Source organism: Bubalus kerabau, chromosome 14 (genome assembly GCF_029407905.1).
Source record: "Bubalus kerabau isolate K-KA32 ecotype Philippines breed swamp buffalo chromosome 14, PCC_UOA_SB_1v2, whole genome shotgun sequence".
NCBI lineage: Eukaryota > Metazoa > Chordata > Mammalia > Artiodactyla > Bovidae > Bubalus > Bubalus kerabau.
Window position 1 is genome coordinate 79,649,545 of NC_073637.1, and position 13,575 is coordinate 79,663,119.

The 13,575-nt window shown below is 42.2% G+C and overlaps 2 protein-coding genes and 1 long non-coding RNA gene across 9 annotated transcripts in view; 1 reads left to right on the top strand and 2 right to left on the bottom strand.

The window, feature by feature from the left end:
• LOC129627118 (uncharacterized) lies at positions 1–2,625 on the bottom strand. 2 transcript variants are annotated; one of them, XR_008702426.1, is made up of 4 exons: positions 2,554–2,625; positions 1,622–1,781; positions 765–934; positions 1–395 (listed from the first exon to the last, which is right to left on the bottom strand). It is a non-coding gene; the product is annotated as an uncharacterized LOC129627118 (long non-coding RNA). The 2 variants fall into 2 exon arrangements; XR_008702425.1 differs by lacking the exon at positions 2,554–2,625 and having other exon boundaries at positions 1,622–2,229.
• On the top strand, positions 2,609–8,327 carry RBIS (ribosomal biogenesis factor). 5 transcript variants are annotated; one of them, XM_055546743.1, is made up of 5 exons: positions 2,610–2,746; positions 3,300–3,374; positions 5,057–5,173; positions 7,292–7,408; positions 7,674–8,327. In XM_055546743.1, exons 3-5 carry the CDS (start codon positions 5,060–5,062, stop codon positions 7,743–7,745), a joined length of 303 nt encoding a protein of 100 aa, XP_055402718.1. In that variant the 5' UTR covers positions 2,610–2,746; positions 3,300–3,374; positions 5,057–5,059; the 3' UTR covers positions 7,746–8,327. The 5 variants fall into 5 exon arrangements, with proteins under 5 accessions (XP_055402716.1, XP_055402718.1, XP_055402719.1 ...); XM_055546744.1 differs by having other exon boundaries at positions 2,610–2,739; XM_055546741.1 differs by lacking the exon at positions 3,300–3,374 and having other exon boundaries at positions 2,609–2,746.
• The window catches only part of E2F5 (E2F transcription factor 5), a 27,664-nt gene continuing 22,378 nt past the window's right edge, over positions 8,290–13,575 (bottom strand). Inside the window, exons 5-8 of one of the 2 annotated variants that reach the window (XM_055546747.1) lie at positions 11,896–11,960; positions 10,351–10,618; positions 9,791–9,835; positions 8,290–8,557 (exon numbers count right to left, since the gene is read on the bottom strand). In XM_055546747.1, the coding sequence (XP_055402722.1) occupies positions 8,448–8,557; positions 9,791–9,835; positions 10,351–10,618; positions 11,896–11,960 (488 nt within the window). In that variant the 3' untranslated portion in view covers positions 8,290–8,447. Of the gene's footprint in view, positions 8,558–9,790; positions 9,839–10,350; positions 10,619–11,895; positions 11,961–13,575 lie in introns of both variants that reach the window. The other variant, XM_055546746.1, reaches the window with a different exon arrangement.

Here is a 13,575-nt window from a genome sequence, read left to right on the forward strand (position 1 = left end):
TGGTGAAGCAAGTAAAGTATTTATTAGGAGTAAAAGTACAGTACATATGGATAGACACATGGGCAGACTCAGAGACAGAGTCCCCGAGTTGCGCCCTGGTGGCAGTTTAAATCACTTATGTGGGGCATTTCTTCCAGATTTCCTCTGGCCGCTCATTTTGACTTGCCTGGGTTCACAGTCCATATTCTGTATATCTCAGGATCTTCCCATGTGTGCACGCATCTTAGCCAAGATGAATTCTACCGAAAAGGCATCTGGGTAGAACAGCAAAGGAGCCTTTTCTGTGCATCTGCGGCCAGGGAGGGTCTCCTGACTTTGGGACGAGAAATATGTGGTCTGTGCAGGATCCAATCTCTTCCCTTTGGTTGCTTTACCCTGGGGGGCCCATCTGCTTCCTGCCTCATATAGACACCGAACAGAACAATATCAACAGAAAAAAAATCTCAAAATCATTGCTGAGCTTTAGACAACTTGAGTGTTTACATTATCAACTAAACATGGTAATTACAAATCACAGCAGCCTTTAATTTTGCTTTAAACACTGTTGAAATTTGGAGTGCCAAATGATAATTTAATAGCTCACTGCCTCCTTTGCAGTTACCAATTTTCTGTTTTAAACATGCATTTGCTAAGTATTTCCCAATTCCTGTAAGTTTTAACCATTGTTTGCATTTTAACCTAGCATCACAAAAAATGTGAAAGGACTTCATGTACTCTTTGAATATATTTATTGTCTTTGTGATAGAGATTTCACTGTTCCTCACCTTCAGATATTTCATACGTAAGCCATCCTTTGTGACTGCAATTAGTTCAGGTTCAGGATTTCCTGGTGGGCTGCCGGTCGCACAGAGTCGGACATGACTCAAGTGACTTAGCAGAAGCAGCAGTAGCAGGATTTCTAGGCATTTGGCCAGGAGATTACTCTGAATAAAATCTGCTTAATTAAATTAAAAACATATTTGTCAAACACCTATCACTTCCAAGGAATAGTACTACAAGAAGCTAAAAAGAAGTGTTCTGGGTATTTTTCAGTCTTGCTAAAGCTGATAGAGCTTTAAAGTTATTTTTAGTGTGTTGGCTACAATCTCTTCTCTGCTTCTTATACTTAAGGAAATTTTATTTCATTTATGCCACACCTTCCATGCACTGGAAATATGGAATCTTGGATGGAAACATAAAGGTGAGTAGTGAACCTGGACCCTGAAGAGTGCATGGACTAGTTGAGAAACAAACATACATACCAGTAATATGATATTTAAGTTATAGAAAATAAATAATAACAATATAAAGTCTGTGATCCACCTCCTACAGCTTTAGAATACCCTGAGGAAGTGCCGTTTTTCCTTCACTGCAGTGTTACTGATTCTTATCCTACAGATATTTCCAGGAATCTGACCTAGACAAAAAGATGGAAGGTCCTGTCTGCTCTACTTTATTATACAGAATATGTTATAGATGTTTTAGTCTGAAAATAAATTCTTCTGTCACTGAGGGGTTAAAGGAAGAAAAGACTCTGCATTCCTATAATAAATCATGAAACTCTTCATGATAATTGGCTCCTCACAAGAAACGCATATTTCATTGAAGGGTAGCTTTCAGTACTGGAGAGGCAAATACCCACTCCAGTGTTCCGGCCTGGAGAATCCCACGGACACGACGGGGCGGCTCTCACTTCATTCTTGCTGCGCGGCTTCTTTCCTTTCCTGTGCTTCTGCCGTGCTGTCAGAAGTTCTCATCTGACTGAGGAAAGCACTTCAGCTCCGTCTCATGACAGTCCTCCCCTAGGAAGTCCCAGCGCTAGCCCTGGATCCGCTCAGACCCTAGGCGCTCTGCGCCGCCCAGCGAGCCTGGGGCGCCCCCAGCGGCGCGCGGCGCCGCGTCCCGGGAGCGCGTCCCGGCCAGCCCGCAGGACGCGGCCGAGGGGCGACCCCTGTGAGACGGCCCGCGCGGTGACCAAGACGCGCCGCCTGGCTTCTGTAAGCGAGCCCGCGCGAGGAGCTCGAGGCGCGCCGCGTCTTCGGCGTCTCCCCCGAGAAGAGCGCCTCAAGGTAGCACCGGGCCAGACGCGATACCGTGCGGGACTTCACACGGCGGGCGGGACTCTGCGCTGCGGGAGGGGATGCGCGGCGTTCTGGGGCTCGAGCTCCGCGGCGGAGACGGCCCTGTGGGCGGCCCTACGTCGAGTGGCTGGGAACCAGCGTGGGCGGAAAGGGCGGGGCTTATAGCCGTCTACTGACCGAGCTCTGGAACGGGACCGCGCTCTGTGGGCGGGGCTTACCTCTGTCCACCCACCGAGCTCTGGGATGGGACTACGCTCTGTGGGCGGGGCTTACCCGTGTCCACCCAACGAGCTCCTGGATCGGACTACGCTCTGTGGGCGGGGCTTACCCCTGTCCAGCCACCGAGCTCCTGGGCCGGACCGCGCCCTGGGGGCGGGGCTTACCTTTGTCCAGCCACCGAGCTCCTAAACGGGACCACGCTCTGTGGGCGGGGCTTACCCCTGTCTACCCACCGAGCTCTGGGGCGGGACCACGTTCTGTGGGCGGGGCTTACCTCTGTTCCCCTCCCCAAGCTCTGGGACGGGAACCACGCTCTGTGGGCGGGGCTTCGCCCGGGGGCGGAACCGCGGCCCTGAGGAGGCCCTTTGACAGGCCCTCTCATCCCGGAACTTCCGGGTCTCGCGCGTGCAGATGGCGTTACCTGGAACTTGAGAGGCTATACGAGGGTGTCGGAGGCTTGGTGAGAAGTTAGTAAGGGACACTTCCCGGGCGCTAGCGCGAAGCTTCGCGGGGCGGGGGCGGGCCTTGCGGGCCGCTGCCGTCCGGAGGTCGGCTCGGTCGCTCGCTGCCTTGGGCGGCTGTCCTCGGCCGCCGGCCCGCGGGCTCAGGCCGGAAGGCCGAGTCCTGGGCCCTCAGCCCGGGGTGGGGGACCAGTGTACAGTCTTTGTCATTCGTTTCCACGGGGTCGTCACGGGCGACCCCTGTCACCACCCTGCCCCCCGCTAGCTGTCACCTTCTGCACGAGCCTTCCCCGAGTCCCCCAGGCCCGTTGGATCTTTCCGTCTGCTCACTCCGCTTTATGCTGCCAGTCTCAGCCCCTGTCTATGTGTCTTGTGTTTGTATATGTTTCATATGATGCATATGAGTTCTGTACCGCACTTGGCACGTAGTAATTGGTTAATGAATGATCGGATTCTGGTTACTTATTGGAAGGACTTTAATTTGGGGTGACTTTCTATGTGTATTTTCTGCTTCTATAATACGTATTTTCTACTGTGTTCTTTTTTTTTTTTTTTTAAGGAGTACTGTTAGGATTCGGGAAGCTTTGCCGTTTCTGTTGTTTCCTGAAGTTTGACATTGAAGGAGAGATACAATGTGAGCAAAGGGAAGAAAGGAAGAATGTGCAGTCTTTAGAGATTAATTAGTATTCTAAGGTGGCTACAGAGATATAGCAGAAGATACCTTTGACACATTTATGCTAGAATCGGGTTTCCTGCAACATGTCAGGACAGAGAATATTGCTTTTTGTGGGTTGGAGAAGCCATTGAAGGATTTTAACATTGGGACTGTTCATTTTGTACCACTGTGCAGGATAGACTTGAATGCATATAGTTTAAGCCAGGGCTTGACAGTCTTTTCTTTAAAGGGCCAAATAGTAAGGATTTTTGGCTTTGCAAGCCACAGTTGTAGCAGGAAAGCAGCCACAGACAATACATACATAATTAAATGGACAGAGCTGCGTTCCAATGAACAGTCGTTTACAAAGGCCTGACCTGATTTGGTCTGTGGGTAAAGTTTGTCCAACCCAGAGTCTAACCAAATAGTCCTAGGGGCTAAAGCAATAACCTAGTCCTGAACTAGGCAGTACTAAATCATGGTTTTGTGTTGCATTTTTATGTATATGTGAGGCCATATCACATAATGAGAGCTCAGGATCTAGTCTTCCTGGCTTTGAATCGTGGCATCCCTTGACTACTAACAGTGTGACAATGGGTAGATTAACTTCTTTTTGCATCAGTTTTTTTATCCATAAAATGATGAAATAGTACCTCCCACAAAGTATTTTTGTAAGAAGTAACCCACAAAGTATTTTTGTAAGAAGTAAATTAGTTAAAAAGCACATAAAATGTTAGCATAGTGCTTGTACATGTAGTCAAAGCTTAATAAATCTTAACTATTAATATTTTTGAAATTGTTCCTCACATGCATTGTTAAAGACAGGTTTGAGAGATGTTTCTCAACATCAAAAGTAGAATTTATAGGCTTAGTCTGTTTAGCTGTAGAACAAAGATAACATCTAAAGTTTTTAGGCAAGAACCATTCACACAGAAGTGATATGGAAGTCATGAAAGTAAGGCTGGGATTTGGATGTGCAAGATTAAGTACTGATTTTGAGGAGCTGGGGCTTCCCTGGTAATTCAGAGGTAAATAATCTTCCTGCAGTGCAGGGGACCAGAGTTCAATTTCTGGGTTGGGAAGATCCCCTGGAGGAGGGCATGGCAACCAACTCCAGTATTCTTGCCTGGAGCATCCCATGGACAGAGGAGTCTGGAGGGCTGCAGTCCATGGGGTTGCAAAGACATGACTAGTGACTAACTTTGAGGAGGTGCACATAGGAGTGAAAATGGAGCAAGTAAAAAGGGATGAAAGAAGAAAGGAGCCAGTCTTAGAGTATGCAAGGAACCCCAGTGGAATACCAGTATGTAAACTAGCAGAGGGACGGGCGGTGATGGTTAGCATTGTCAGATGCCACAGAAAGTTGAAAAAACCCATTGTTGTGTTGGTGATATTACTTAATGTATCTAACCGGCAGAAATTAATGTGGAACCTCTTACAGTCCAGGTGCCAGAGATGCAGAAAAGAATTAGATACTCTGTGCACTCAAACAGGAAAATCTGTAGGACCAAAAGACATGGAATTTAATACAAGTAGCAGTTTTAAAAATAATCAGGAGCAAGGTGGATCTTCTTAAATTTAATCGGTACCTTCCTAAATTTTAATTGATTTACAGTTCATAAGTGTGGGCAACTTAATTGAGCTCTTTCTTTTTTTCCTAGACAATGGCCAAGAACAAACTAAGAGGGCAGAAGTCCAGGAATGTATTCCACATAGCCAGCCAAAAAAGCTTTAAGGTTAAAAATAAAGCAAAACCAGTTACCACTAATCTTAAGAAGGTGAGTATCACTTAAGCACTCTGACTTTACTGTTTACAAGCAAAGCATAATTGTAAAGCTACTGAAAAGCTGAATGTTAATATCTAAAACAGGTTCTTAGCCTTTCCTACAAAAAAGCAAGATGATTTTAAGTATTTGTTTTAAAAAGAAAAATGATGAAGAAAAATAACCTCCCTTTCTTGAATCCAAATGTGCAAAAGGAAAACATTTTAACTGCAAATGTATGAGGCTCCAAGTAACAGTTAATTCTCAGAGCCTGGAAATCATAAAAAAAAAAAAAATGTTATGGAAAAGTTCTCTGTAAATTTATATATATTCAAGAAGCTCTTAACAGAGCCAAGACACGGAATGTCAGTCAGCACCCATTCTTTTTCTCCTCAGTTAATTCTTATTTCTCTGGAGATACCTAGAGCTCAAATAAAAACCTGAAAATAGGAGATAAAATATTTTGTTTCTTAAAATACAAAATGAAAAGAGTTGCTTTATCTTCTTTTCAAAATATTTGGGGAATGAGAAATTTCAAGTAGACGCCTTAAGAACATGATTCAAGGAAATGTTTTCAAGCTTAAGTACCAGATGGAGTCAGCTCTGAAGGACTTACTAATTATCATAATGGTCCATAGAAATGTAACATTTTATCTTTCAGTCTTCATGAACTAGCTGAATTAAACTTTTTGGTGGAGCAGTTTCTTGTCTTTGGAAATGCTGAAAGGGAAATAAAGCTGAATGATATGACTGGAGTTTGGGGTGACAGCTCTAGATAGAATTGTCTTCGAGGTTGATGCTGAAGCCAAGACCTGAGTGACAGAGCTAGTGACGCCAAGAGCAGTGAAGTATTGGGAGCAGCAGCATGCTTTAGGCAGGAAGAATAGTGAGTGCAAAGGCCTCCAGTTGGGGAAGAGCTTGGTGTATTTGAGAAAGATTACTTTGTTTAGACAGGAAGTCCCAGAAGCTTCATGGACGCTACTGGAAAAGACCTGTGGGTAGGCAGCCTGGTTGGAGAAAGTATCAAATAATTTTATCAGAAAGTAGCCTAACTTATTAGGGTAAGATTGCCAGGCAGCACATAAAAAAGGTAAATTGAAGTTGGTGGAAATGAACTTACATGAAGCCAGGCAGCCAGTTGTGACTTGCTACAGATTCCGGTTCAGGCTCAGAAAAGGCTGATGGTTGAGTGTAACCAAGTTGCCACACAAGTCTGATGAAGGGAAAGGCAGACAGTTAAGAGGGTGTAAGGAGTGACTGACGAGTGGTCATGGGATCTGTGTAGGCTAAAGGAAGAAGTGGAGGTGGAGAATGTGAACAGTAGTGAACTTAGAAAAGGTTTCAGTGAGATTTAAGAATTCCTAATAAACTAAGTGAACTAGAGGGACAGGAGGTGGTGCAGCCTAAGGTACCGCATGGCAGTGATGGCAAGGTTAAGTCGTGGAAAAGATCCCTGGAGTCGAGGACCTGAAAAGATTAAGTGGCCATCGGGTAGGTTCTTGTTGAAGCCACTAAGCAGTGATGCCAGGCATGTGGGGGGTCAGTGAGCCAACGTTTGAGATCTTTCACAAAGGAGTAAGTAATCGGTTTAGGTAGGTGACAGTAGTGAGAAGGTGTCAGATGTCCTGGCGCGTAAGGTGCGGAGGAGCTGGGAGTCTGAAGGAGAAATGGTTGGGGCACAGCAGTGAACAGAATGCCCCCCCCGCCTTGTAGACTCAGGCACGGAGGGCTGCACGGGCCACTGTTCTCAGGAGACGGCCAGGTGCTGCTGTCAAGGAGGATTCGGAGAGGCGCTGTTGGGACTCTGGAAGGGTTCTATCCAGGGTCCTCGTTTCACAGATAAGAGATGGTAGCGTCATAGCCTGGAAAGATTATAGGCACATGTTTTGGCCTGCTTATACCAGGAAAAGTCAAGGTAGAAGGTATACCTACATACTTTTTTTTTTTTTTTTTAAACAGAACCTTTTTGTCTAAAGTGTCTCAATAAGACTAAAAATTTTAGTGTGAGTTATCTGCACAAATTGGTAGGATGGATAAGAGTTTATATGGGGGTTTAATAAGATTAAAGTTGCCTATATTTTATCTGTAATGGATTTAAGATCATGAATTACTGCTCTTTTCTTTTTTTAAAAGATAAACATTGTGAATGATGAAAAAGTTAACAGAGTGAATAAAGCTTTTATAGATATACAGAAGGAACTGGCAAACTTCTCAAAAGGCCTTTCCCTTGAACCTCTGCAGAAACAACTGGTGAGTAGAAATCACTTGCTTTTGTTCTGGCTAATAAATTAAATTCCAAATTTTCAAAGCCCATATTGATTGTAATTTTTAGTACTTGGCTCTGTAGTATGTATAGCACATTCAGACTTTAAAACATTGAGTCTAAATATGGGAATTTATTGTTCTACTTCCAAAAGTACAAATGGAAGAAATTATATTGGATTATATGTCAGTAGACTGTCATTTTTGTTTGCAGTTGTTATCTAAATTTTAAAATGTAATTTCTTCTCTCTAGATACCTCAGCAGTGTCATGAAAATGTATCAGTTAATGTTGATGAAGCTACAAGATTGATGGCTCAGTTGTAATATACCAATGATGCATCAAATTCCCCAAAAAGACCAATAAATTTAATCTTTTATACAATTTTATTTAAAAAATCTTGTTAATGTACAGGCATTGGCACATTTTAAAAACAAACTACATAAACAGATCTTTCCTATAACCTAGGAAAGTGGAATGTCAGAAGTCAACAAAATGTGATAAACTTAAAGTGCTAAAACAGAAGGCACTTCACAAACTCTGTTCACTGAAACAGTTAATATATCCTAGTTTACACCCTTCACTTTATAAGTGGCAGTGAATGTCTGGATTGGAGGACACAGAGGAACACGGACAGTCTTGTGGCAGTACAAGTGGAAGACAGAACAAGAGATAAGCCCTTGGCCAACTTCCTTGTTTCTCATGACCTGAAGTCTACTTTAACTTTCTTCTCATATAAGGGGAAGAAAACAGAAGGGTTCAGAATGGGAAGAAAAGTTGAAATTTCAGAAAGTAATTACTTGAGGGTGGAGGGTTGGTGGATGTGAAATCATTTTTTCTCCTGAAACAGAATCCTTTGTTTTTATGGTTGAAGTTTTGTGAAGCAAAAATAAAGTATTAGGGAAGAACATTTCAGAATCAGTGAACTAAAAAGGTGTTACATTCATTATTTTAAATACTTAGGTTATTAAGAAGTCTAAAATGTTACACAGTTAGAGGTAGATAACAGTCCCAAGTTTCCATGGAATCTAATAATTTAGTATCTGAACATCAAACAGATCACAAACGCCTTCATTATCATCTAAATTAAAGTTGTAGTCATCTGCTGGGGTCGGAGAAAGCCGTAAGAGCGGAAACACTGCAAGCAAAAAAACAAATGCAATGTTAAAGATGGTTTCCGCATACAGGTAATGATGTCTAAGATAAAACACTATCAAAAACATCAAACCAAATTATGCTTCCCATGTTATACAGGAAATTAAAAAAATACAATAAGAAATGTAATGATCAAATTAATCATTTGTATTTTGTGTGTATCTTCAAAGATTATTTAAAAACATTTTATGCACTGATTATAGGTTTAGCTTGGAAAACAGAAGTTAGAAATTTTATTGGTTGAACTCATCACTAAAATGATTCAGAAACAGTATTTTCTCTGATCTGCTAAATAAGCTACCACTTTGAAAACAGAGAAAGGAATCAGACATAAATTAATAAATATGCTGAAATTCTCTGCTTTTACAGAAATGTTTGATAAGTCTCTTAAGTGGTTACTAGAAAGCTTGTTCGGAGAAGGTGATGGCACCCCACTCCAGTACTCTTGCCTGGAAAATCCCGTGGGCAGAGGAGCCTGGCAGACTGCCGTCTATGGGGTCGCTAAGAGTCGGATACGACTGAGCGACTTCACTTTCACTTTTCACTTCATGCATTGGAGAAGGAAATGGCAACCCACTCCAGTGTTCTTTCCTGGAGAATCCCAGGGATGGGGGAGCCTGGTAGGCTGCCGTCTATGGGGTCGCACAGAGTCGGACACGACTGAAGCAACTTAGCAGCAGCAGCGGCGGCAGCAGCAGAATGCTTGCTAATTTAACAGCTGCCGTGTTGTATGCATGTGTTAGGAATCCAAGAACTTACAGGAAGCGGAGGCCCAGAGAGTAACTGTTAAAGTAACTACAATTTTAAAATTAGCTGATTTTTAGGAATTATTTCTGGTTAGATGATGTGGCTAACACAGAAATTGGCCATGATGGGCATATTTACAAAACTATGTTTTCAGGTTGACTCAGATATATTGTTTTACTCTTCTTGGCCAGATTCTTCAGGTGTGAAAAGGGCTAGTATGCCAACAGTATAGAAGTTTATTCTGTAAACGTGATTAAGTATCCCCTTATGAATTATTTTTCATAAAAATGCAGGCAGAGAAATGCTTCATGATGCCTATAACTTAACTGTAACTTCCATGAACCGTCACAGTACATTAAGCAGTTAAAAAATACAGGTTCTTCATGTCTTTTAAATCATAATGCCACTCATAAATTCTAGAAAAGCATTATTAATATGTAAGGTTAGTTATTTTTTTTTAACTACTTACCATCAGAAGACATTAACTCATCAATGATATCTCCACTAATAGATCCTGCTGGAAACAAATGTGATAAAGTTTTTTTACATTTCTTTTTATATATTTTAACAGCAAAAAGAACAAATATGGTTTAATTCCAAAATGGAATCCTAAGGAAAACTGTAAATACATATATATTTACACAGTCTATGAAACAAGTAGTAGTAATACAATTAAATGGAGAGGGAATGGGCAACCCACTCTGGTATTCTTGCCTGGAAAATCCCATGGACAGAGGAGCTTGGCGGCTACAGTCCATGGGGTAGCAAAGAGTCGGACACGACTTAGCTACTAAACAACAGAATATAATTAAAGACAGGATCTGTTTTTAAATTTTCCTCATAATGCATATTCCAGTGCTGGGCACACAGGAGACACAAAATTATGACTTGTCGATTAGGTTTACTATTTTGCCTCCTATACTAGATAAGAGAATAACATCACAACTGAGAGATTCAGAAATGCTAACTTGTCCAATGCAGTCTTCATATTTTCTCCTCTGCTTTTGAAAACAATGGCTCTGAACTCACCTGAAGACAAGTCTGTGGCGGGCGTGTGCTGGAGAGGCTGGCTTCGTTCAGAGACAGGTGGCTCAGGCAGGCTCTGGACGGCCGAGCTGGGCTTGTGTGGAGGCACTGGGGTGGGGGGCTTAGAGGGAGGCTGCGCGAGGTCGTCTGGGGGGGGCACCGGGAAAACCACGGGCTTAGATGAGCTGGACTCTTTATTTATAAGCAGCACGTGGATAGGTCCTGAATGACTCTTTAGATTGATCTGGTATTTCTTTTGTCCATTCTGACCCTTTGAAGTTATTGGGCATAAACAAATGAACAAAGGTTAACACCTCTAACTAACGTGAAACATTAAAAATGAGACAGGCAGGCAACTACGTATCCTTCTACTTCTCTGTGTATGTGTTCTATTCTTGAGAGTTTAATGTTGAAATTCCAACTAAAAATCTTTACTTAAAAAAATAACTAATGGAACATCCATACATGATGGAACTCTCTGTAACCTTGTTATGTTTGTTCCAAGTCTACTATAAATGTGTTACCATATTTTCATTTAAAAAAAGAAAGGCAAAGCTATAGGGACTAACTAAATACAACAAAAGTAAGTCATTAAGTCAAAATAGTGTAGCGACCTGGAGTAGAATGGGATATTGAGGACTACAAAGCTCTTGACTCTAGAAAGTAAGCTTTTCTCAAATACTGGTCATCAAAAACTCCCAGCTATAGAACGCTGGAAGGCATCTATTTTTGCTATAATGATACACTCTGTGCTCAGCAGTGCTCAGAGCGTTCCCCTCAGCTATGGAATGCTATCTCCTTTGGCGGCGGCAGCCATGCTTACGGTGGTCATCTCAACACGTGGTCTTAAACAGCAAGTTTCACAAGGCAAAATTTTTTTCCATTCAGCAAAGCACAAAGACAACTGATTTTTCCTACAGAGATATAAATGTAAATCCCCTCCATTTCAAAAAGGTAATTTGTATCCTGAGGCTTCAGGAACTATAAATGCCTAAATAGGAACTTCTAGGATGGCTGGGAGAAGCAAAGGAGGTAATAGGAGGTAACAGTAATTTTTTTCCACCTTTTTAAATTGTTAGTTTTCAAATCTGTTTTAGGAAATTTGAAAATGAAAATCATGAAATTTATATTAGCATAGAGTCAACAGATATCTTTGACTCAATAAGCCAGAAAATGTTTTTTTAAAAGACCTAATTTAAAGCAGTATATTATTGTTGATATTTAAAGTGAACTTTTTCCTCAGGATTGTTATATTGGCTGTAGATTGGTCAAACCAATTTTTTAAGGTTATTGACTGTATCATCACTCATTCCTTGATGTCTTCTAGCTCAAATAAGATTTTTCAAAAACTAATATGTTAAATGATCAGTCACATCCATAATTTTGCAAAAGTACTGAAGACATCTAACTTCAGATATGAATACTTACAGACAACTTAAAAGCAGTAACTTGAAAGTGTTTACAGTTAGCTCATGTTCAGCTCCAGAAAATGTTTGTCCCTCGTGAAACAGCAGATCCATTTTAACAAAAGCTATCCTACATACGTACCATTTCTGGAATAGGTACCTCCAGTTGTGTACCAGAAGGTGCTTGAATGGCCAAAAGTGTATCACCTAATAAAAAAAAATTAAGAAATAAAGATTTTTACATTTTAGGAACACTATTGATCTTGCAATACAGCGGCCAAGAGAGTGGGCTGTGGAGTCAGAATGCTGGGACTTGGTGACCTTGGGCTCTGGTTCTTATTCTGTAAAATGGAGGTGACATAACTTACCACACAGGGTTTTTGAGGATTAAATGAGGTAATATATCTGTCAGTTTTATATACAGAGATACAGATATATATAACGTCATTTAATCCTCAAGGGCTTTCCTGGTGGCTTAGATGGTCAAGAATCTGCCTGCAATGCAGGAGACCTGGTTTCACTCCTGGGTCAAGAAGACCCCTTAAAGAAGGGAATGGCAACCCACTCCAGTATTCTTGCCTGGAGAATTACATGCACAGAGGAGCCTGGTGGGCTACAGTCCATAGGGCCACAGAGAGTCAGACGCGAGTGAGCGACTAAACACACGTGTTAGTAGATCTTACAACAGGGTAAATGTATTCACTCTATTCTCATTAACAAATTCTGCTCAAGTTAATTTTGCTTTCATTCAGGCTCATGTCATGTCTGAGACTCTCAGAACTTCCTTTTAGCCTTAGTTAAATAACACTGTTTAGTTAAGTATTTATACTGCTTAAATAGGTAAGATACAGTGAAATCTTAAGCTTACATGCACTTTTGAAGCCAGCATCTACAGCAGTATCTGCTGGGCTGAACATGAAGAATATTTCCCCAAACTTTCTTTGAAAGCTTGGGAAATACGGTGACAAAATAAAGCAGTAAGGCCACATATAAAACCAGCGTAGTCTTAGAGTCAGATTCTACTTGGCAAAGCGTTTGGAAGATTTTGTTTTTTGGTATGTGCATGATACAAGACTGTCCTTTTAATAGCCCATGCATATTTTACTTGTGTTATATATATTATGGGAATTCAGCCCCCACCCCCATTTTAGTTATTCATAGTGGCCAAGATCCTGCCTCCTGACGCAAGAGTTGCAGGTTCGATGCCTGGGTCAGGAAGATCCTCTGGAATAGTAAGTGGCAACCCACTCCAGTATTCTTGCCTGAAAATTTCCATGGACAGAGGAGCCTGGCAGGCTACAGTCCACAGGCTGCAAAGAGCTGGACACGACTGAGCAACTGAGCATATCATCTTAAGGGGAAAACATGGAAGCCAGGGATGGAATAAGGTGAGGAATAATTTTCCAGATTACAAATGGATAAACCTTACTGTGTCCTCATGCTTTCTTTGAGCATTTTTTGTGCATTTTTTACCAGCACATCTGCTGCTGCTAAGTCGCTTCAGTCGTGTCCGACTCTGTGTGAGCCCATGACCCTAGTGATGGCAGCCCACCAGGCTCCCCCGTCCCTGGGACTCTCCAGGCAAGAACCCTGGAGTGGGTTGCCATTTCCTTCTCCAATGCATGAAAGTAAAAAGTGAAAGTGAAGTCGCTCAGTCGCGTCCGACTCTTCAAGACCCCATGGACTGCAGCGCACCAGGCTCCTCCATCCATGGGATTTTCCAGGCAAGAGTACTGGAGTGGGTTGCCATTGCCTTCTCCAATGCATGAAAGTGAAAAGTGAAAGTGAAGACACTCAATCGTGTCCGACTCTTCAAGACCCC

Bases quoted from the DNA above. Each gene is read 5' to 3' on its own strand.
- RBIS (XM_055546741.1), top strand. From the start codon at position 5,060: ATGGCCAAGAACAAACTAAGAGGGCAGAAGTCCAGGAATGTATTCCAC. The intron at 5,174-7,291 runs GTGAGTATCACT...TTTTTTTAAAAG, and splicing joins TTACCACTAATCTTAAGAAG to ATAAACATTGTGAATGATGA. The intron at 7,409-7,673 runs GTGAGTAGAAAT...TCTTCTCTCTAG, and splicing joins AACCTCTGCAGAAACAACTG to ATACCTCAGCAGTGTCATGA.